The sequence below is a fragment of the Lontra canadensis genome, unplaced genomic scaffold (assembly GCF_010015895.1).
Source record: "Lontra canadensis isolate GAN:19392208 unplaced genomic scaffold, GSC_riverotter_1.0 scaffold103, whole genome shotgun sequence".
Classification (NCBI taxonomy): Eukaryota; Metazoa; Chordata; class Mammalia; order Carnivora; family Mustelidae; genus Lontra; species Lontra canadensis.
In genome coordinates this window covers 1,823,577-1,846,582 of record NW_022631097.1, presented here as the reverse complement: position 1 = coordinate 1,846,582, position 23,006 = coordinate 1,823,577, and the positions used below count along the sequence as shown (strand labels likewise).

Below are 23,006 nucleotides of genomic sequence, written 5' to 3'. Positions count from 1 at the left end.
AGAATGAATAACTGATGATTGGTAAAATTAGTTTAAAATTACATTAAGTCCTAAGGCCCCAGTATACATAAGAATTCTTTGGAAGAGTTCTGTAGGAGTGAAAATGTTGCAAAGAAAAAAAGTAAAAGTAAGTAATTAGGCAGTGTTTTTAACCCTCATGCTGCAGCTGTGCTGTTGGAGCCAACTGTATGCTTCAATCTTTTTAATCTCCTGTTGATTAGAAATCCCAGTCTACATCAACTGGTTAACACTGTTTTCAAACTGACAGATCATATGAAAAACAGAAATGAATGGTAGTAACCTCAGAGGTCAAGCATTATATAGCGAGAAGTGATTGATTTGATAAACACCAGACCCCCCCTCCTCTCTCCACACCTTTTTCAGAATAACCTAACTTCATTTCTAATAAGATGCTCTGTCATCTCTGAACTACCCCCTCGTAATTACAGTGACCTCTATGGACAGAACTCCCCATTTCTGTGGTGTTGGCAAGTCTAGCCAAGGGCCACACCTCTTTTTCTGAAGATCACTAAACTAGGCATTTCTTTTCTGGATTCATGTATGAATTCTTGTGACAGGCCTCTGAAAACTCAGAGGGAGTTCTGCAAAGTTCCAATAATCCTAAAATTCCCTGGACTGTGAACATCTGTTTTAAAGGCATTGACAGCATACTCTGGCATGTAGATGCCACACCACACCTGGGTAAAGTTCAAGAATAGTTGTTTGTGATTTAGGTCAAGTCCAGGAAGTAATTTTTCTTCAACATTCTTTTTAACATAATTTTGATAGGCTCTGTATGCTTGGCCAATACCTCCATTATCAGCAATATTTTCTCCCATGTATTAATTCCATTGAGATGCTGTCCACCCGCTAGGTCCCAGAGTTTCCATACTGGTACTCCAAGCATTGGGATTGGTCTTTAAAATTATTTGCTGACTGTTGAGTCCACCAGTCAACAAGGTCTCCATCCTTGTTACAATTTCTGCCATTATCATGGAAGCCATGGGTGATTTCATGTCCTATGACCGTGCCAATACCCCCGTAGTTCAATGAGTTAGACTGCTGGGCACTGAAGAAAGGGAGCTGCAGAATGCCTGCTGGGAAGACTATCTGATCTCTGCCTGAAGAATAAAATGCATTGATTACAGCTGCTGTGCTTATCCACTCATCCTCGTCCACCTTTTCTCAGAGCTTCTTTAGTTGTTTGTTTTGGCTGAACTTCAAATTTTGAATTATGTTCTCAAAGTATTGATCTTCCCTGTAGTCCAACTTGAGGTATTCATTATTCAGTTATTATCGTTTGAAATAATGTCATCAGGATAGCTAATTCTTCCTTTAACGGCTAAGGCCTTTTCCTCAGCTTACTTTTTCATTTCAGTATCCATCCTAGTGAGGTCATCTAAAGTCTGCAAAAAAACCTCACGGGTCTGTGTAATCAAATCCTCAACCACTTGTTTATTTTCTCCAGCAAATGCTGCTTCCACGTACAGCCTTCCCACAGTATTTTCCATATTCTCATTGACATTGCTCATGACAATGACATTCTCATGACACTGCTATTTCTGATGTTGTGCCATAAAGGGCCTTGTAGGAAGAATTTCTGGACTCCTTGTAGGTTTGGCTGAGGCTGCTTACAAGATCCATTATGAATTTTTGAAGTTAAGAGAGTTCATTGGAGAGAGCAATGTGATGCTTTACGGTCCTAGCAAAGGAATAGATTTGATCCATGTTTCTCACACAGAAACCTCTTCCTTATACTATGAAGCATAAGGGAGAAGATCACCCTCGTCCCTGCCCTAGTTACCTGGAGTTATAATCGACATACAAAAAACAGCACATACTTAATGTTTAGATTGAGAAGTCTCATAAAACCGTCACTATAATCAGGATTATGATCAAATCTATCACCCTCCAAAGTTTCCTCTTTTCCCTTTGAAACTCCTCATTCCCACCCTCTGCCCCATTCATCCACCCCAATCTTCAGTTAACTACTGATGTTTTCCATCACTATATTTTAGTATGTGCTCTTTTTTAAAAAACTGGCTTCTTTCACTGTTTTGGTGAAAAACGGTGTCCTTCCATTTAATTGCTGAGTTGTTGCATAGACATGCCACAATTTATTCCCTTGTTGATGACTTTTTTTGTTGTTTCCAGTTTGGGGGCATTTGAAATAAAGCAGCTATGAATATTTTTGTACAAGTCTTTACATGGACACATACTTTCATTTCTCTTGAATAAATTCCTAGGAGTAGAATAGCTAGGTTGTATGGTAAGTATATGTCTAACTTTAATTTAAAAGAAACTGTCAAACTACTTTCTAAAAGAGTTGTACCATTTTATATTCCTATCAACACTGAATGAGATTAACAATTGCTCCACATCCCCTCCATCACTTGGGATACTCAGTCTTTTTTAGTCATTCTACTGGATATCTAATTGTGGCTTTAATTTGTATTTCCCCAATGACTAATGAGTAACTATATTTTCATGTGCTTTTCATTTGTATACCTTCTTCATTAAAATTTTTTGATGACTTAGTTTAAGTAACAAATATGGTGTATAGCTCCAAGAATGTTGAGGACACATGTTTACCTTTCCTAAATTCCTGTGAATAAGAGTAAATCTTTATGAAATCTACAGCAAAGCAGAGAAGGAGTGTACGTGTGCTGTGGCAGTAATGGCAGGGGAGATAACAACATAATAGATTTGGGAGAATCACTCCCCCCCCCCCACAGCTTTACTGAGGTGTTAACTGACATTTAGCATTGTGTAAGTTTATGGTGTACAATGTGATGATCTGATGCACATATACATTACAATATGATTACTACTGTAGCACTAGTTAACACTTCCAGCATATCACGTAATTATTTTTTTTTTTTGCGATGAGAACATTTAAGTTCTTAGTAACTTTCAAGTATGTAAGACAATATTTTTAACTATAATCACAATGCTGTACATTGGATCTCCAGAATTTGTTTACCTTTTTAACTTCACCCCTGGAAACCATGGTAACCATGATTCTACTCTGTTCCTACAAGTTTGGCTTTTTCTTTTTTAAATTTTTATTTATTTAACACACAGACAGAGATCACAAGTAGGCAGAGAGGCAGGCAGAGAGAGAGGAGGAAGCAGGCTCCCCACTGAGCAGAGAGCCCGATGCGGGGCTCGATCCCAGGACCCTGAGTTCATGACCCAAGCTGAAGGCAGAGGCTTTAACCCACTGAGCCACTCAGGTGCCCCAAGTTTGGCTTTTTTATTTCCATATGTAAGTGATATCAAAGAGTATTTGCCTTTTTCTGTCAGACTTATCTCATTTAGCACATTGCCCTCAAGATTCATTCCCGTTGTTGCAAATGGCAGGATTTCTTTATTTCTCATGGCTGATTAATATTCTATTGCATATATACACATTTTCTTTATCTTTTCATCTGCTGACAGATACTTAGGTGTCTTGGCTATTGTGAATAATGCTGCAATGAACATGGGAGTGCAGATATCTCTTTAATATCCTGTTTTCATTTCCTCTGGATACAAACCCAGAAGTGGGACTGTTGGATCATATGATAGCTCTATTTTTCAGAGTCTCCATACTGTTTTCCATGGTGGTTGCACCAATTTATATTCCCATCAACAATGCACAAGGATTTCCTTCTTTCCACATCCGTGTCAATACTTATCTCTTACCATTTAGATGACATTCTAACAGGTGTGAGGTGATAAAGTCATCATGATTTTGATTTGCGTTTCCCTGATTAGTGATGTTGAACAAATTTTCATGTGTCTGTTAACCACCTGCATGCATCCTGTGGAAAAATGTCTATTCAGTTGTGCCTCTGCCTACTTGAAAATGTACTTTTTTGTCATTGAGTTGTAGGCATTCTTATATATTTTGGAGATTAATCCTTATCAGATTTGTGCTCATTCATATACTTTTCCTCATGAAGTGCTTATTCAAATATTTTCCTGATTAAAAAAAGACAACAAATAATTGGGCTGTTTTCCTACTTAGTATTGAATTGTAGAGCTCTTTTTATACAAGTCCTTTGTCAGATATGTGTTTTGCAAGTATTTTCTCCTATTTTGGCTTCCCTCTTCCCTTTGATAGGATTGTCTTTTGAGAAGTAAAAGTTAATTTTGATGAAGTTCAATTTATCCATATTTAAAAATTTTACGGATCATATGCTTTTAATGTCACAGCTAAGAAATCTCTGGCTAACCCAAGTCACAAAGATTTTCTCCTGCAAGTTTATACTTTGCAGTTTTATAGTTAGTAATATGACCCATTTGGGTTTTTTTTCCCCCCAATTAATTAACATGTAGTGTATTAGTTTCAGAAGTAGAATTCAGTGATTCAACAGTCTTATATAATACCCAGTACTCATTAGAACACACACCTTCCTTAATGATCCATTTTGAGTTAATTTTTAATATGGTGCATGGTGTAGATCAATGTTAATTTTTTTGCATGTGGATTTCCAATTATTCCAGCACTGCTTGTTGAAAAGACTATCCTCTTTCTACACAATTGCTTTTTGCACTTTTGTTAAAGGTTAATTGACTACGTTTGTTTGGGTCTATTTGCAGACACTATTTTTATTCCATTGCTACATATGTATCAAAAGAAAAACTTTCGATGTCCACCTTTCTGGAGTCACATATAACATCTGTTTTACCTGTTCATTTGAATATTTACCCTCTACTAGTTTGAAGTTAAACATCCCATTTCAATTATTTTTTATATTTACTACATATATTTAGGCATATTTTAATATGTACATTTAACAGAGTCTAAAATTAATCAGTATCTTCATCTTCTTCCCAAACAAGCGAAGATCTTTGAATACTTTATTCTATTACAACTTACATCCCTGCCTTAAATGTTACTTCAGTCTAGGAATTTAGCTTTACCTTAATTTTAAAAAACTTGACAACATAGAGTATTGCCATTTTTAAAAATATTCAAAATCTAATTAGATTTAGTAGCCTATTTACCATCGTATTTGCTTTTTTCTTTTCTTTTTTGTACTTCTGGCTTTTCCCTCCTCAGCCTGAAGTACCCTCTTTGCAATTTCTTTTTAATGAGAACCTTGGTTAAAAATGCTCTAAAATGACTTTATATTGTGTTCATTCTTGAACTATAGACTCAATGGCATACAATTTCAAGTTTATAGTTATTCTGTCTTCACACACTGACGATGTTCCACTATTTCTGGTTTTCTTTTTAGACTGAGAAAACTGAAACAGTTTTTCTGCCTTTCATATACCGTAACTTGGCTATGATATATGTATTATTTATCCCATTTGAGCATTATCTCACTTTGATAATTTGAGGATCTCATTAATTCTAGAAAATTCTCGGCCATTATTTCCTTTTCATTCTGTCTTTCTAACCCAATTATACGTAGGCTAGACCTTTTTTCACTACATCCTTCATGTCCCTCAATCTCTATTTTCTATAACCATGATCCTCTGTGCTTCATTTTGGGTAACTCCTTCAGCTCTATCTTCCAGGTCATACATTCTCTCTTCATCTGATCTAATCTGGGATGAAGAGATTAGAGAGAATCATACATTCTCTCTAATCTAATCTAATCTATTTAGGGCCAGCAAACCTTTTCTGTAGAGGGCCAGAGAGTAAATATCTTGGGCTTTGTGTGCCATATGGTTTCTGTTGCAGCATGAAGGCAGACTGAGCATGGCTGTGCTCCAGGAAAACTTTACTGATAAAAACAGGTGGTAGCTCAAGCCAGATCTGATCTGTAAACTGTAGTTTTCCAACCCTGTATTTAACCATAAATTTTCTAATAGGTGAGTTTCTAATTTCAATTCTATTTTTCATTTTTGAAGGTTGTATTTTGGTTTTTTTCAATCTGCTTAGTAACTTTTATATTCTCTTATCCCTTTGTCATACTTAAAATATACAAGTATTGCCCACTATCTTGATCTGATTCCTATGTGTCTATAGTGAGAATCTGGACAGTGAGGGATTCTGTGCTAATTCTTAAATTTTAGATAACGAGTGTTTAAGAGCTCAGGTACCAAAGAATAACCACCACATTGTCAAAAAATCTTATCTGAATTATTCAGTTCTTGAATTCAGATAACAAGAGATAATCTATATTCTCACTTTTTAGAGATTTTTAAAATTTGTCAGAGAGAGAGAGAGAGAGAGAGAGTACAAGGAGGGGGAGCAGCAAGCAGAGGGAGAAGCAAGCTCCCTGCTGAGTAGGGAGCCCAATGTAGGCTCATCCCAGGATCCTGGGATCATGACCTGAACCAAAGGCAGGCACTTAACCAACTGAGCCACCCAGGCATCCCTCTGTACTCTCACTTTCAAAATATATTTTTACCTAATTAAAACATCTCTAGTCTTTTAAAATGGATTCTACAGTTTCTGTTGTTCATTCATAGTGCTTTTTCCTCATGTGTTCAGACTTTTTAAAATTGTACGTTCCTATTCTTTGTAACTTTATCTGAAGTATATTTATAGTATATTCCTTCAGGATAGATTTAAACTTGTTTCTCCTAGGTACCTGGGAGCAGCACCAACTCACCTCTACTTTATGCCAAATTTTCAGTGTGGGGTTCCTTTAGGATCCATATTACACAGGTAATATATATTCTAGCTCCAAAACTCTGTGATTGATTATTTATGGTTAGGAATTCTCCAGGGAGTTTTCCTATTTTTTTTTTGTTTGTTTGTTTTTTGTTTTGTTGTTGTTGTTGTTGTTGTTATATTCCAGTAGTACCAAGGTGGAAATCCATCCTTTGTGGGGGAGATCCTTTTCTAGTTGATCCACTAACAGTATTTCCTGTTAAGGATCCTGTCTTTATAAAGGGATTCTTTGAATTGACCTCTGACTTTTTGGGGGCCCCCACTGTATTTCTTGTTCCCCATGAATGGTCTAGGCTCTAGGTCACCAGGGATTAGCTAGGACAAATGCCAGCTTCTGCACTTATTCCTTTGGACTTAAATTTTTTTTTTTTTTAAGTAGGCTCCACACCTAGCATGGATTCTAAATCAGGGCTTGAACTCACAACCCTGAGATCAAGACCTGAGCGGAGATCAAGAGGTCAAATGCTTAATCAACTGAGCCACCCAAGTGCCCCTCTACTCATTTTTAACCTCCAAAGAGTCTCCCTTTTTCTTGCCAACTCAGCCATGCATTTAAAATTTTTTTTTAATTTTCTTATTTTCTTTTTTCCTTCCTCTTTGCCCCCCTACCCCAAGTATTCACCATTTTTAGGGAATGTTATTCCTGGTGGTGTTTCCCTGAACATTCTGTCCATCTTACTGTCAGAAATAGAAGTAATAATTTCGTAGTCAGCAGGAACATACATAAATGTTACTAAAAAGGTTAAGTCTAATCTCTTTATTTTTCAGGTGAGAAAACAGGCCTAAGGAGGTAAAGTCACTTGTTCAAGAGTTCACAGTTAGTGGTAAGGCCATCAGCAAAACCAAGGTTTCCTGATTGCCAATCTATTCCTTGCCCATTCTACAATTATGGCTTTTTGGCAAAGTGTGTAAAGTGTAAAGTGTGGCACCTTCCATACAGTTGTGAAAAGTTTATATGAGTAAGTATGGCCTTATTCATATATATATTCCTACCATATGGTATTCCAGAATATGGCTGTCTTAATAATGATAAATACCCAGACAAAGTAAATTCACAATCTCTTTTCATAGCCTTATGTTTTAGACCCTTTTCCTATCCCCAGAATAGCCTACACCTTCCTGTCTTTAAAGCCCCTTGCAATCTTGAGATTTGGGGGAAAATCTCATGGTATTTCCACTAGAGGAGAGACTACATCCTGCCTTGACCAATGTTTTACCAAGAAGGCAAACTATTTGCAACATTTTAGAAAGTTAAGGTTTTAAAATATGAGTTCTTTTTTTGGTGAGAAAGTGAGTTTTATAACATAGGCACTATTCATGGAACAAATTAAGTAAAGTTAAGAGGCTGACTACATAAATTTTCACCATTCTCTTCAAATAAAAATGAATGCATTTTCTAAGGGAAGACAGTCTTTACTTATTTAGAAAGAGAACAGTTTGTTTCCTCTTCTCCACCTTCCTGCATCCCATACACTCCTTAAATCACTGGAATCCGGTTTTTGCCCAACAGTGTACTGAGACCACTTTCTTTAGGGTTATCATCATTATCTTCACTGAAAAATCTAATAGCCTTTTTTAGTTTTCAAGGTCCAATTAACCAATATCTGATAATTCTCCAACATCCAACCCCCTTCCCTTAAGCTAGGACGCCTATCAACCGTCCCTGATTTCTTATTTTTTGAAAGTGCTATCTAAAATGAAACCTTCTAAAAAATTCTTCCTATTCCTCTGAATATGTTACAAACACAGTGCCCCTTACTCTTTTCAATCTCTTTTTAAATGATTCTCTTTTGGTGAGCTATAAACTCTGATTTTGCTATCCATTAGACATTAAAAAATATCTTTGATCTCTCTCTTCCCATCTCCAAGATGGCACCTACAAAGATGGGATCACTATGGAAGATCTTCTCTCATTCAGTAAGTATAAATAAATTTTTGTTTATATCTAGAAATACTGAAGAACATCACACAGCACTTTTGAGACCTTCAGAATGAATCTACTATCCGATTTACATCTATGTACTTTGTAGCATGACTTGCAAATGATCTATTCTCTTGTTATGACAAAGCTGATCTTCCTTTGCCTCTGCCACTTTTGAAAGTTAAGGGGCAGTGTACCATAGCTATGGATCCAAAGTACCCTTCCAACCCCTACTGTTTAAGAAAGTAATGGCATTATCAGCTCAGATGATATAATCCTCATATAATTTTAGGAGGCCCATTGCTTTGATCTAGATTTACTGTAAAAACTTCAGATCCTTTTTACATTGTTTAAGTTGCAATTCTCAGTTTAACTTCACCCCTTACTTCCTACTCCTATTGACCTAATTGTATTATCATCCAATAAAACAGCTAACAGGGACATATCAAAATTGGAAAAGTTGACTGTGATAGCTACTATAATAGGCAGTACTCAGGTGAAGAATCTGTGGAGGGAATCAGTAAAGATGTATGCAATGTAGATAACTGATTTATCACACTTTTTTAAAGCTCATTTGGGCTGAGCATGGAGCCTAATGTAGGGCTTGAACTCTCATGACTGTGAGATCAAGACCTGAGCTGAGATCAACAGTTGGACACTTAACCAACTGAGCCACCCAAGCACCCCAAATTATTGATTTTTGAGTTATATTTTGTATATCTTAAATGCTTAACTCAGTACCTGGTATATAAATGTATGGGAGAGGGAGAAGCTGAAAGGGAATTGGCACTTACTAAATACCTGCTATGGTCAGGAACTTGACAAATGCTTATTTATTGATAAATAAAAAGACATAAAAGGAAAAAAAGAACTGATAGAATATGTGTGTATGTGTATATGTATGTGTGTGTGCCCATGTATATATAAAATATGTACATATATTTTACAGATATATGTAATATACATATTATATATATGTGTTTTACATATTTCATCAGATTTATATACATATATTACATATATCAGTAAAATGTCTAGATAGGATTTCCTGGGCTTTTTGTAATTTGCTTCTGATGGAAATATCAAAAGAGGAGTTTCACAAATGTTTTGGCTAACAGCATTATTGGAATAAATATCCAGCTTTCCAAAGTGGTAACTTCAAAATACAACACTCATTTGCATATACAATTTCTAGAATTTTGTTAAAAAAAAAAACCCTTTTACAAACTTTGTAGTCTGTAGTAAGAGAGAGGTACACTTGACGTTTACCTTTATGCATTGATAAATGTAACCCTGTGGTAGGAAAAACTCTGAGAGTAACAAACTCCAAGGTCATATATCCAGGAAAGCAAAGAACATGGATCCTCACTATACCCAAATGTGGATAACAGAATTTCAGGTACTGTCCCCGTTCTCCTTGGTCAAATAGGAATCACCCTTATCAGGTGCTTCCCTGTGTCAGACACTGTCTTAAGTGTTTTCTATGTATTAACCTATCTCCTCCTCTCAACAACCCTATTAGGTAGGTCCTGTTTTCACTCCCATTTGACTGACAAGGAATCTGTGACAAAGAGATAAAGTGACCTGCCCAAGGTCATGTACAATATGGTGACTTAGAAAAAGAGGTCCACAGATGTTGAATGAATACCAGGACTGAGAAATTAATTACAATGACCTCAAATGTAGGGCAATAAGCCAAGGGCCAAAGGAAAGGAGCATGTTCTGTTGAAGCACAAAACCTCACACACTCTGTTATTACATGTATGACGTATTTGGAGGTGGCCGGGATGTGAACAGCTAAGGCAGTTTTAAGAGGAAAAGGTCAGTGATAAAGAATCTTATTGCACAAACTATGTGCATGGATTAGATAGCTGAAATCAGTGCTTTGAAAGAGGATAACCTGAAGGCCCCCACCTGTCACACCCAGGAATATTTATGGAGAGCTTGGCCTAGAGCAGGAATTAGCAAATTATAATCTGGGAGCCAAACCTGGCCTACCCTCTCCCTTTTTGAACACCTAGTGAGCTAAGAATGGTTCAGACATTTTTAAAGCTTGGGGAAAAAAGCAAAAGGATAACAATATTTTGTGACACATGAAATTTATATGCCATTCAAATTTCAGTGTCCAAACATGATGTTTCAGAGAGCCCAGCTGTAGCCACTTGCTTACATGCTGTCTGTGCCTGCCTTTGTGACACCACAAGTATGTGTATGGCCCTGGAACCTCAACTGTCTACTAGCTGGCTCTTTACATAAAAGTGTGCTGACCCCCTGGCTTAGAGAACACTGTACCAGCCTCAACTGTCTACTACCTGACTCTTTACATAAGAAGTGTAAAGAGTGACCCCCTTGACTTAGAGAACACTGTACCAGAAAAAGAGGTGACACGTTAGGAGATGAGACCAGCAAGACACAGAGAAACTTCTTCAGAATCTGTGGCACAGAGTATACTTTGGTGCCACAGTGAGTACTATCAATTCTCTTCTAATACTTATTGCTAATAAAGTTCCCTTTTATATACTAGCTTCCAAATGCTTAGATACTAAGGGAATTCAGCACATTTCCTCTTTGGCTTTCTGAGGTGAAGAGGGCACTTACCCTGGAACTGAAGCTGAAAGAAGTGACACGCTGGTGAAATGAGTCCTCGGTCCCTCTGGCCTTCTCCAGGCTTTTTTTGCCCCATTCATACTCCCTTTCTTCCTAGAGATCAGCTGCATTTTATTGGTGTGATTCTTTGAATTTAGATATATTTACATGTGCTTTTCCTATCCTACCTCCTTAGGCTGTAATCTTTTGTTTGTCCATAGGTGGTGGTCACTAAGCATGAGTTGTTCACTCTGCCTGGGACACCACTGAGGTCCCCAAAACTGTGAGAAGGTATTCTAGTTAAAAACAAACAAACAAACAAAAAACCCCAAAAAACCCAAAATTCTTACCCTTGGACTATAGTCTTGCAACAAAATTCCAAATTTAAAAAAAACATGGTTACAATGTATTTTATAAAAGACATGTTCCTCAAAAAGTTGTCTGTAAAAGTTAATTTCTGCTCACTGAATCATATTACCCTCCTCACTTTCATTATAAAATCATTTTAGTGTAAAACTAAGAGATACACTGTCACAGGAAAAGTTCGCAACCAAGACATAATAAAAACTAAAAAATGCAGCAAACTACTAAGTAGCACACAGAGTAAATAAAAACAATTTTAAAATGAAACCTTCATAATACAGCACTCAAGTCACAAAATGCAACCATCATGCTAAAACATAAAATGTAAGATGTAAAGTGCTTTACAAGAAGGCACTCTTGTTTCTTGAGGACAGATACCCATGAGAAGCAGATGTGTTCTGCAGATTTCTTGGTCTTTTAACTCAAGGCAACACATTAGGCAGGAATATGATTGCTCCTCTCACCTGGCTTATCCATGTAGACCATACATAGGCTGACTATGGAGACTTGGAACTTGCAGAATATAGCTCTCCTTGTGGAAGCTGACTTTCAGTGTGACTTAACTTTTTTCTGAATTGTTTGATGTTTTTGCACTGAGAAGCTGAAACTTTAACCCCAAATGTGGCATTTAAAAGAGTCATGTGTTTCTACTTCAAGGAGTTAAAACAAGTTCATTTCATTTTAAGTTAACTCTATAAAAACAAACTAAAGTACTGAAAATCCTGGAATGGATAGTCAATATTCTTAACCTAACATTATGGCTTTTTAACACAGTTTGTATCAAGTTAATAATAGTAATAGCTACTCAGCATTGAGTGTGTGCCAGGCATTGCACTGAGCCCCCTTCCATGAATCAAGCATGTAATTTTAAGTTAGTTTCAAGCTCACACCACCTCCCAGGGTAATATACTCAGGAGTGACAGAGCTAGGGCATGAGGCCAGAGGCTGGATGACTGCTGCTACTGTGAATTTAAATTTGGTGGTAATAGTAGCAGCAACCTTTCTATACACACTATATCACATTTACTCTTGTAATATCTCATTTAAGATCTATCAGCGTCAGCTGGGACCTTGTCAGAAATGCAAATTCCTGGGCGTGGCCCAGACTGGCTCAGAAATGCTGGACTAGGGGTGCCTGGGTGGCTCAGTCAGTTAAACGTCTGTCTTGGGCTCAAGTCATCATCCTGGGTCCTGGGGTCAAGCCCCACATCAGGCTCCCTGCTCAGTGGGAAGCCTGCTTCTCCCTTTCCTACTCTCCCTGCTTGTGCTAGCCCTCGCTCTCTGTCAAATAAATGAATAAAATTTTTAAAAAATGCTGAACTCGCAGTTCAGCGGCTGTTGTCACAAGCCTTCTAGGTGATTTTGCCAAAGGCTAAAATTGGGGAGACCCACTGAAGAGGATAGAAGCTGAGGCTTATTAAATAAACTAAGCAAAAATAAGGCTGTAGTAGGACGAGACTGGTCCACACACAAAAAAAGTGGGTGATTTTCAAGGGCCCTCAAGATTTCATTTTATATAAACTAGTAATTCTGATATTTAAGTTCCCTATGGTCCTTGCTCCTGAGCAATACTCTAATACTCTAAAAATCTAGTTGTAGGCATTGCATTTATTTTAACAGCTTAAGGCTGGCCTCTTTTGGATGCATTTGGAAAATCAACCCTTTCCACTATCTGACCTGTGGATCTAATCCAGACAGAAGTGCCAAGTATTTCCACGTAAAAACATAAATGTGCATCTCTAGGTTTCACAGGTAGAAGTGGATGATGGGTAAGGGACTGCTGCATGTGGGTTTGTACTGGGAAGTCCTAGCTGAGGTATAATAAGGGGGCCAGTGGCCATTATGCAGACAGTGACTGGGGCTGGTGGAGTGGCAGCAAGACTGCTGGTGAAGAGGGCACACCCACAGTGTGCTGCAGGGTGCTCTGGGAGGGCCCCATGAGGTGAAAGGGAAGAGAAAGCGAGAGAGGCATCCACAGCATGGTTTATTCAGACTTCAAAGCCAGGACAGTCTATCCTGTGGCCTGTGCAAAGAGCTGGAGAAAAAAAGGCAAAAAATATGATTCTTGAAAAAGTGTAAGGGTAGAATCAGCAAGGTCACTGAAAGAGGCATTCCAGCTTGGGTTGCAGGAGGAAATGAAGAAGTCTGGGACACCATGTAACTGAAGGGATCAGGAAATAAGGAACAAAAAGGCAAATGGTAGGAGAAAAAAAGAAAGTAAGAACCCTGAAAAGGAAGTAGCTAATGCTTTAAACTTGTGCCAAAAGAACCAAGCAACATGAAACCCAGCTTGTAAAAATGCCCTAATAACACAGAATTTCCACTCCAAAATTCCCTCCTGTGAGAATAAAGCTTATTTGTACACTAGAACTGATTGTGTTGGGCTGAAATGGACTGGATGAGAGAAAAGAAAATGTATTAAAAAGAGAAACCAGGACCAGGAGGTGTATTTGTAATAGAAAGGCCTCTCCTTCCCTTTACTCAGGTATCAGATCTGGAGCAGCCACACCTTTCTCTGCTGAGTCTTTTCTTCACTGAACTAACCCTGACCAAGGTGGAGGTCCCAGGCCCAGGTGGGGTATTTCATTTTGTTCTGAGACATAGCATGATTTAAGGAGTATTACAGAGAGGTCACCTTGGGGGGAGCGGGGGCTGAACCACTCTTCATGTTGAAGGATCTGGCACCTCAGTAGCCTCTGAAGCACACCTTGATCTTTCTGATGTTTCTAAGAGGCAGACATTAGTCTCTGGACCAGTGTTGTCTGGGCTCTGGCTCAGCACCAACCGATTCAAGGTTCTTAGAGCATGCCCTGGCCCTGATGTTTCTGAAGCAGATTTTCAAACATTCCAGACATCTGGGTAACTCAGGCTCAGGCTTAGGCGGTAACACTGGTTACATTTTGCAAGCTTATGAATTACCAGAGAAGGCTCTGAGAACTTAACATAGGCTGTTGGGGGCTGTTCTGGAAGGAACTGGTTGGTTACCCTGAACTTAAGATTTTTAGAGGAAGTATAGAAAACTTAGAAGATGGTGACTTGGTCCTAGAATTTTGATAAATATGTATTATTTCCCTAGGGTTTACTCAAGATAATTATTTCTTGAAGGACATTCAATTTCAAAAAAGCTTGTATCACAAACTGCTTGCCTCCTAAGAGCAAGGATGAATAGGGAGCAGCAAGTTGGTCTGGTGAACCTAAGTTCCTCTTAATTAAGGCACAAAGCCTGTGTGCTGACTTCTTGCCCATTAGGGACATTTTTGGTACATACAGGTCCCTGATCCCTCATCTACAATTTCAAATTCAAAAGCTCATGAAAGCCAAGTTTTTAGGTAGCAATAGGTAAACTTCATGGGCATAAGGCCTGACTTGACCTGAAGTTATTTTTAACCATCATTTTAACCATCGTTTATCATAAATGTTAACCATCATTTATCATAAATATTTTAACCATCATATATCATAAATGTTAACATTTATGTGTTATTATTAACATATTTTGCCAAATTAGTAATAGTTATATTTGACTGAGATGATCTCCATGGGTATTATATATGGCTAATGCATGATAATACTTCTCTAAACTTCAAAAAATGCTGAATTCCACAACACACTTGACACAACAGGCTTTGGATAACAAGTTGTAGGCCTGTAGCTCTCCAGCTTACCAGAACTGTTGGGACAGATCTCTCAGACCTGAGACTCAGTTAAGTTCAAGCCCGGAGGGTTATGTGAACACAGGAAAGCAGGAATGGGGCCAGGTTAACAGAACTGAGGTGACATCTGAGGGTCAGGGGACACTATGGAGATGTCAACGCCCAGTATGACCATGGAGGGCTGACCATATAGTAAATGGTTACTCCCTGCTGTGGCAGACTGCTCTTGGCATTCCTGGGACTCAAGCTGAAAGCTGCTTCTACCAATTTCTGAAACTCTGAGTAAAGACTCCTGTGACCCAAGGGTAAAAAGGCAAGGACTGTGAGGTTCAGCTGGAGAAGCTGGACTGATCCTTAGAGAATCAAATTGTCTTGCTAGAACTAGATGCTACTGGTGACTGTAACTCCTTAAACCTACCTGGCAAAGCAGAGCTTAGAACTCAGGAAAGAATCTTTGTCCCTGCTGCAGCTTCTATCCTCAGGAAATTTAGAATACACACGTGCATTTCTCCAGCACAGAAGCAGTCTCAGCAGCACCTGAAATTTGTGTGTCTTTCCAACTAGATGTTAATTTCCCTGGACCCAGGGACCATGTCTTACTCATCTGCATGTCCTCAGCACTTAGCACAGTATCTATCTGGCACCTGGTATGCACCCAATAAATGTTTGTGAATGAATGAAAGACCCACCTGAACTAAGGGTCCCCATTTGTCTTTGTCCTGACTCCTAGATCAAGAGATGGAAGAATGAAGTTGAGCAGTTGCATGGACTTGGATCACTTATGCACGAAAGTGCTGAGTATGGATATAAGAGAATATATGTGTATTTCTAGGTCCTAATTTCGCATTTATTTTTCCAATTAGTTTCTTTCAAACCACCAAATTTCTATGAAGTTTAACTTTTACTACCCCCTGATATAGACAGAGAAGGTAGATTTTGTTGAGGAAGAAAGAGAAAACTAAAACTTAACAATCTTCTTATTAAATAATGGTGTGACAAATTCAAGGAGCCGAGAGATGCAAACAAATTTAGAAATCACTTAAAGCCTCCAGCATTTACATGGTTGGTCCAAAGACAGAAGGCTGTAATGAACCATGTCTCCTAATTCCAAGACTCACACTATTTCTACAAGAAAAGTGTAAAGACTCAGGACTGCCAGTGTTCTTTAAGATCATCTTACTTCTCATGGTACTACCTTAAAATGTAAATTTTAAAAATATAATACAGTAAAACCTCATTAGTATGGACATCTGTGTTCATATATGCAGCATGAACTTATTTAATTATCACTTAGCAGAAACAGGTATGGTTGGTTAAGAAGTAAAATCCACTAACATATACAGTCATTTACATAGCAGACTGCTTACAAAATTAATTACACTAAGTGAGTTTTTATTGTGTATAGAACAAGCAAACACAGGACTTTTTTTTTTTTTTAATTCAAGATGTTTCTAGTAGCCCATGTACTACCCACTTGTCAAATCCAGTATTTCAAGGAAATGGAAAATACTTACCGCTGCCCGCACTCCCCTCTCTTCTGCTGCGGGAGCCCCCACTGCTGTCTCTGCCAGACTTTATGCGCTAGAACAAGAAGATGAGTTTCAAACAATAAATGATAGTCCCTCAAAGTTGAATATAATTAAATGTTGCTTTTTAAATTAACGTTGCTGTGTTGTCCTTAAGATTCACTGCTCCTTCCTCCCCTTAAAGCTGGGTTCAAATTGCTCCTTACCCAAGAGTGGACTTTATGGGAGAAAAGAGGCTGTTGTGTGAGTAAAGCATTCATAGCCTGCCTGCTACTGGGTCCTCAGTCCTTATGAAATATTCAGGGAGCACTTCCACTTACATGTGCAGTGTGACGTTGCTTACAAACCCAATATTCTCCTGATATGAAAGTTCAGGACTTAAACTGGGGGGCTGGCAGGAGACAAGGGAATCCACAGAAGGGCTATTTCCTGAGCTAGTCCTACTCTATAATGGCTGGACTTGAACTATTTTGGCTTTTGAAATTCAACTTCTACAATAAAAGTGCAACTAATATCTCACAAAACAGCTAAGATCTGTTCAGTAGTCCACTTTCGTAGGTACAAGCTCACCCTTAAAACACAAGAAATATCTCCAGCTGTGACATTCTTGGGTTTCTTGAAGCAATTTACAGTTATTTTGTGTTCTGCTTATGTGTTAGACTTTTTGTATTGACACCAAATCTGCCTCAAGTCATACTGCCAGATTCTCGTATGTCTAATGCTGTGTTTAGACGGACAGGGCAGTCAGTGACTAGAATCAGACAGCTTTTAATAAATATTTACTCTGCAACTGACTTAAAAATTATAAACACAGATTGGTATCTTATTTAGATTTTCAATAACATAAACTCAATTTCATATTTAATTCAAAGGACAAACCCTGACCCTGACAACTCCCCAGATGCTTATAAATCATCAGATCATGGATGGGGTTATTGACATAGTGGTCTGTTAGGAAGAAAAAAAATTCCTTTCAATAATTCAAGACTCATTTCTGTAAAATGGAACACCCTCCTAAAACTCAGGACTTCTAAATACATGTAAACATGCTCACATTTTTTTCTGTTAAAAAAGAAACCTCCCTTGAAATCCCATCTCTCCCCTTTGCCCCTTCTCTTTTGAAAATCTAGAAATGATGATGTAACAAAATAAAAACTTTAATGTCTATAATCAGATTTTATTTTAAAACTTGTTTTAATCTCTCCACAGATTATTTCTAGCTTATCTAAAACACCTACAACACAATACTATAAAATAAACTTAAAAAGACAAATGCCCATGTAACTTGAAATTTTTTCAAATCAAATGTGAGACAAGATCTTGCATCCTGCTTTAGTAACCGTATGTTTATAATAGGACAATTTAGAGTAGTGAGCACTTTCCACCATCACTACATTCTTCACCCCATTCCATTTACTCTTTGCTCTCATTTAGAATTTCCCAATCCTTTGGTTCTCAGCCATCTTTTCCTAAATTAAGTCCCTTAAAACCTCACTTTATTTGTACCTACTATCACCCCACCACTTTAAGTATATCTCCATCAGGACCTCCAGGCTCCTTGTTCACCCACTTGTCTTTCTGCTCCACTCATCAAGAAACCTAAAACCTGGCTTGATTCAATGACTTTTCTTCTTCTCCTACTCCCAGGACACGGTGTCCTGCTGGACACATATCACATAAGGACATGACAGTGTCAGCCTCCAGGGGCCTCCCCACTGCTGGCTCAGCCTCTGCCCCCAGGCCCCACAGAGCAAGCATGTTTTTAATGTACCACATTCTGTCCTTTTCACCTTTTTTTTTTTTTTCCCCCAGTTTAGGAGTTTCATCTTTTTGTTTTACTTCTTTTCAGCGTAACAGTATTCATTGTTTTTACACCACACCCAGTGCTCCATGCAATATGTGCCCTCCCTAATACCCACCACCTTGTTTACCCCAAAGATACAGATGTAGTGAAAACAAGGGCCATCTGTACCCCCAATGTTTATAGCAGCAATGGCCACGGTCGCCAAACTGTGGAAAGAACCAAGATGCCCTTTTCACCTTTTGAAACTGACTGCCCGTCCTACTTTGTGAGTAAAAGGCAGCCCGCACCCCTTGGTGCTTCCTCTTTCTATGGACCCTCTCTGTCTGCCACACTCTTCTTTATCTTCTTCCCAGCTCCTCACTCATCCTTTAAGGTTCAGCTCCACTCTCATCTTAGGGAAACTCCTGTGACCCAGACGGCTGCTTATTCAGTGTGCATACCAGCACCTATGCCCTCCTCACACTCATGGTCCTGCTCTGCTTGTCTTTTTCCTTTACCACTCTCCTGTGGGCAGAGAATGTGGGGTTTTGTTTTGTTTTGTTTTGTTTTGTGGGCAGGGGGTGGGGGGAGGAGAGGGAGTGATTGGAGGGTTCTAGGGAAAATCTTAAGTGAGAGGGAATCTTAAGCAGGCTCCACGCTCAGTGTAGAGAAGGATACAGGGCTTAATCTCTCAACCCTAAGATCATAACCTGGGCCAAAATCAAGAGTCAGATACTTAACTGACTGAGGCACCCAGGTGCCCAGAGAATGAGGTTTTTTTTAAATCCCCTTCCAGCTGAACACCTATTTGCTTCTGAAAATCAAATTTCACCATACTGAATCTTGTGTACTTTGTTCTCTAACCCTCTTTGGTATTTTGGCTGACATTTTTCTCCTCCTTTTCATTTTTTTTTTAATTTATTTTCAGTGTAACAGTATTCATTGTTTTTGCACCACACCCAGTGCTCCATGCAATCCGTGCCCTCTCCAATATCTACCACCTGGATGCCCCAACCTCCCACCCCCGCCCCTTCAAAACCCTCAGATTGTTTTTCAGAGTCCATAGTCTCTCATGGTTCACTTCTCCTTCCAATTTCCCTCAACTCCCTTCTCCTCTCCATCTCCCCTTGTCCTCCATGCTATTTGTTATGCTCCACAAATAAGTGAAACCATATGATAATTGACTTTCTCTGCTTGACTTATTTTACTTAGTCTTTATTTCTTGCTCTTCCCATTTTGTTCTTTTCCAGACTATAGTCAAGTTTGACAGAATGCCCTGCAGCTGACTTGTTTGTGTCCAGTAAAGAAGAAATATAAAACATCTCTTTAAAAAATGTTGCTAAGTGGTGCCTGGGTGGCTCAGTCACTAAGCGTCTGTCTGGAGGAAGTTATTTAGTCATCATGGGTCTCAGTTTTCTCATCTACTAAAAAAATAATAAAGCCATACCCAACATCATAGGACTATTGTGATTATTAAATTAGTTAATACACATAAAGTGCTTACTTAGAACAGTGCCTGTACCTATCACGCACTCAGTAAATGTTAGCTGTTGCTATTATTGTCTAGTTAAGAAGATGTAATCAAGTGGAATTAAAGGGAAAACTGTAACCAGAACCATGAAGAATGTTAACATCATTCACGACCATTCATCCAGCGCCTTCACTTCTTTTCCCTCCTGCTGCAAAACTTCCACCGTTATTAGTACTTCCAGAGGAGAAGAAAGGATAAAGACAGAGGGTCAACTTTGTATTCCTTTCAACAGCTCTAGGTAAGAGTTTGATGTGATTATCTATGATATCCCTGCCTTCAATTACATGGTCCATTTCACAAATGATCTCAAGTTCACAAGAAACACCAAAATTTGACTGTAGAGTTACCAATTCTAAAAAAGATATGTGACTATCTAACAGTGTGAAAATGCTTAAAGAAATGAAGACATATCTGTATAATAGCATAATATGCAGGCATTAACAATGATTATATGGAGAAATTCTAATTACATAGAAAAATGTTAAGTTTCTGCATTAGGACTGATTCTAAACAAGAAACACACAGAAAAAGCAATAAGTTTTAAGTTTTAAGTTCAAATTTAGAAAAGGAGAGTGTCCTTAATTCAGAAGTTTATTTATTATACTTTGTTTCATAACTAAAAGTGCTTTATGAACTATGCAAGCCAGGAAATAGAATGCTCTGCCCCATGGGCTCACAATCTCAGAAACACAAACTGAAATGGGACATGCAACAATTAAAAGATAAATTAGCTCTCAGATGGTGAAAATTCTTTCTCTTTGTCTTTTCTTCCTAGGACCTTTCTTTTCCACTATTTTTTCTCCTTTACTTTCTATTTATAAGCAAAACATAAGTGAGAAAACATCAAGAACATGTTTAAGATTTAATGCGGAGTACCAAAGAATAGAGAAATTGATTATAAGGGTGCTGCAGAGAGAGTGCTTTGTGGATGAGAACTGTGACTCTGATTCTAAAGAAAGATTAACCAGTAACATTTGAGAGAAGATATTAAGGATAAACTATAAAGAGAGAAGATATCAAAATGACCTTAGGTTTTAGATGGGTTACAATGACGGCAGAGATAAAATATCACCAAAAGAGGCACAGCTCAAGCACTGTAAGATGTTAATAATTGGAGTAAATAAGTAAGAGAAACACTGGATCTAATCTAAATGCATCAATGGTAACTTGTAAGAGTTTACTGAAGTATTATTCTTAATTAAGTCATTAGGGAATTATTTAAGCAAAGACAGTGGAAGGATGTCAGGTCTATGAGATAAACAGATAAAAACTGACTATAGTCAATATATATATAAGTATTTTGATGGAAGAGGAATCAAAAGGCTGAGTACTAACTAGAAAGGAAAAGCAGTCGCAATGACATTTACATATTCATTCTTTTTTTTTTTTTTAAGGCTTTATTTATTTGAGAGAAAGAGAGAGAGCGAGCAACAGAGGGTTGAAGGGCAGAGCAAGAAGCAGACTTCCCACCAAGCATGTACAGGGCTGGATCCCAGGACCCTGAGATCATGACCTGAGCTGAAGGCAGACTGACAGATGCTCAACTGACTGAGCCACCCACGCTTGCCTACATATTCATTTTTAATAGTAAGATCCAACAGTCCACAAGAATATTAGCTCACAGCAGTCAGCCAGACAAAGAGAGAGAATGCATAAGGGAAAGAAGATGAGGTAAGAGGACAGACAAAGGGAGAGAGGAAGCCTATGTAAAGATGAAGTACTGCAAAGACCAGAATCAGAGCACAGTATAAATAATGGCTCAAACTAAGCATGGGGAAATCAAGCAATAAGAAAATTGTGCAAAAGCAACTCTGCATCTCTTTAAAGGGGGCATATTTGGTCTCTGCCCTTAAAGTTCATTTCCCAGGGACTCCTCAGAATCAGACTTCCTACAGCTAGAGTTATCAACCTTTGTTAGAAGGGCTTTTAGAAGGGAGTTAGAAGGAGTTATCGAGTTAGAAGGGCTGCTACTTATTATGTAAAATACTGGAAGTCTACTAAATCAGAGATGGTAATGCATATGCCAGTTTTCTTGTTTAAGGTTGTAAGTTGCAAGAAGAGTATTATGCATGATCCATAATTTGTATTAGTTGTGTGTTTTCTGTTCAGTATAAACTTAAACTACTGATGATTAAACTTAGGAAGTCTTAAAGACTTTGACTATTTCATGGTTCTGTACTAAGTAACTTGACATAACAACTAATTTTAAGCTCTAAATAATGTTCTTGGTTTGAAATATATACTTATTTTTGATTCTTCTTAATGAAACACATTTAATAGTGATTATGAGGACAATTATGATAACCTGAATTTTGATTTATACCCATTTAATTTGACAAAGCCTTCACATAGGTTACCTAATTTAGCAACTGATTAATGGTAGTAAATTGGTCTTCGCAGCAAGTTTTAAACTATATACCCTACCATGGCATTTTAATGCCAACTTGATATTTTATAGGATTTTTAAGGTAAAAATTTATGTCATGCTCATAATCCTTAAACAACTGAGGATAAAACAACAAGATCACATCTCAAAGCAAAGATAACCATACTTTGAAACCAAATATGGACTTTAAATTTAATTATCCAAGATAATTAATTGCTTGGAAAAAGTCTAAAGAATATACTTTCTTTCAATGAAAGGCAGACACTCAAAAATCATGTTAAATTTTTAAATATTCAGTCTTAAACCTAGGAGAGATTATTCTCTTAAAGAAGTAAAAATAATAACATGGTTATTCCACATATTGCATGAAACACAGAAATAAAATGCTTCCATGTGTATTAATATTATCCTCAGAGCCATGTTCTACTACATAATGAAAAAGCTTAAAGAGAAAGTACTATTATTATATAGTCTTTAGCTTGGCTTCCATGGGCCACAGGACACTCCAATTGAAATTAACTGCATAAATTAATCTGTAAGTTATTTTGTGTTGGGGAAAGTTACAGTGATTTGTCTATGAGCAATCATCCATGTATGTTGATTCTGATGTACTTTCTCCTATTAAGAAGTGGTTCTTG

The 23,006-nt window shown here is 37.8% G+C and overlaps 1 protein-coding gene across 5 annotated transcripts in view; it reads right to left on the bottom strand.

Annotated features, from left to right (window-relative positions):
* The window catches only part of IFT88 (intraflagellar transport 88), a 148,568-nt gene that overhangs the window by 6,417 nt on the left and 119,145 nt on the right, over positions 1-23,006 (bottom strand). For all 5 annotated transcript variants that reach the window (XM_032838225.1, XM_032838228.1, XM_032838229.1 and 2 more), the window contains one exon: positions 16,657-16,723. In XM_032838225.1, the coding sequence (XP_032694116.1) occupies positions 16,657-16,723 (67 nt within the window). The remainder of the gene's footprint in view (positions 1-16,656; positions 16,724-23,006) is intronic.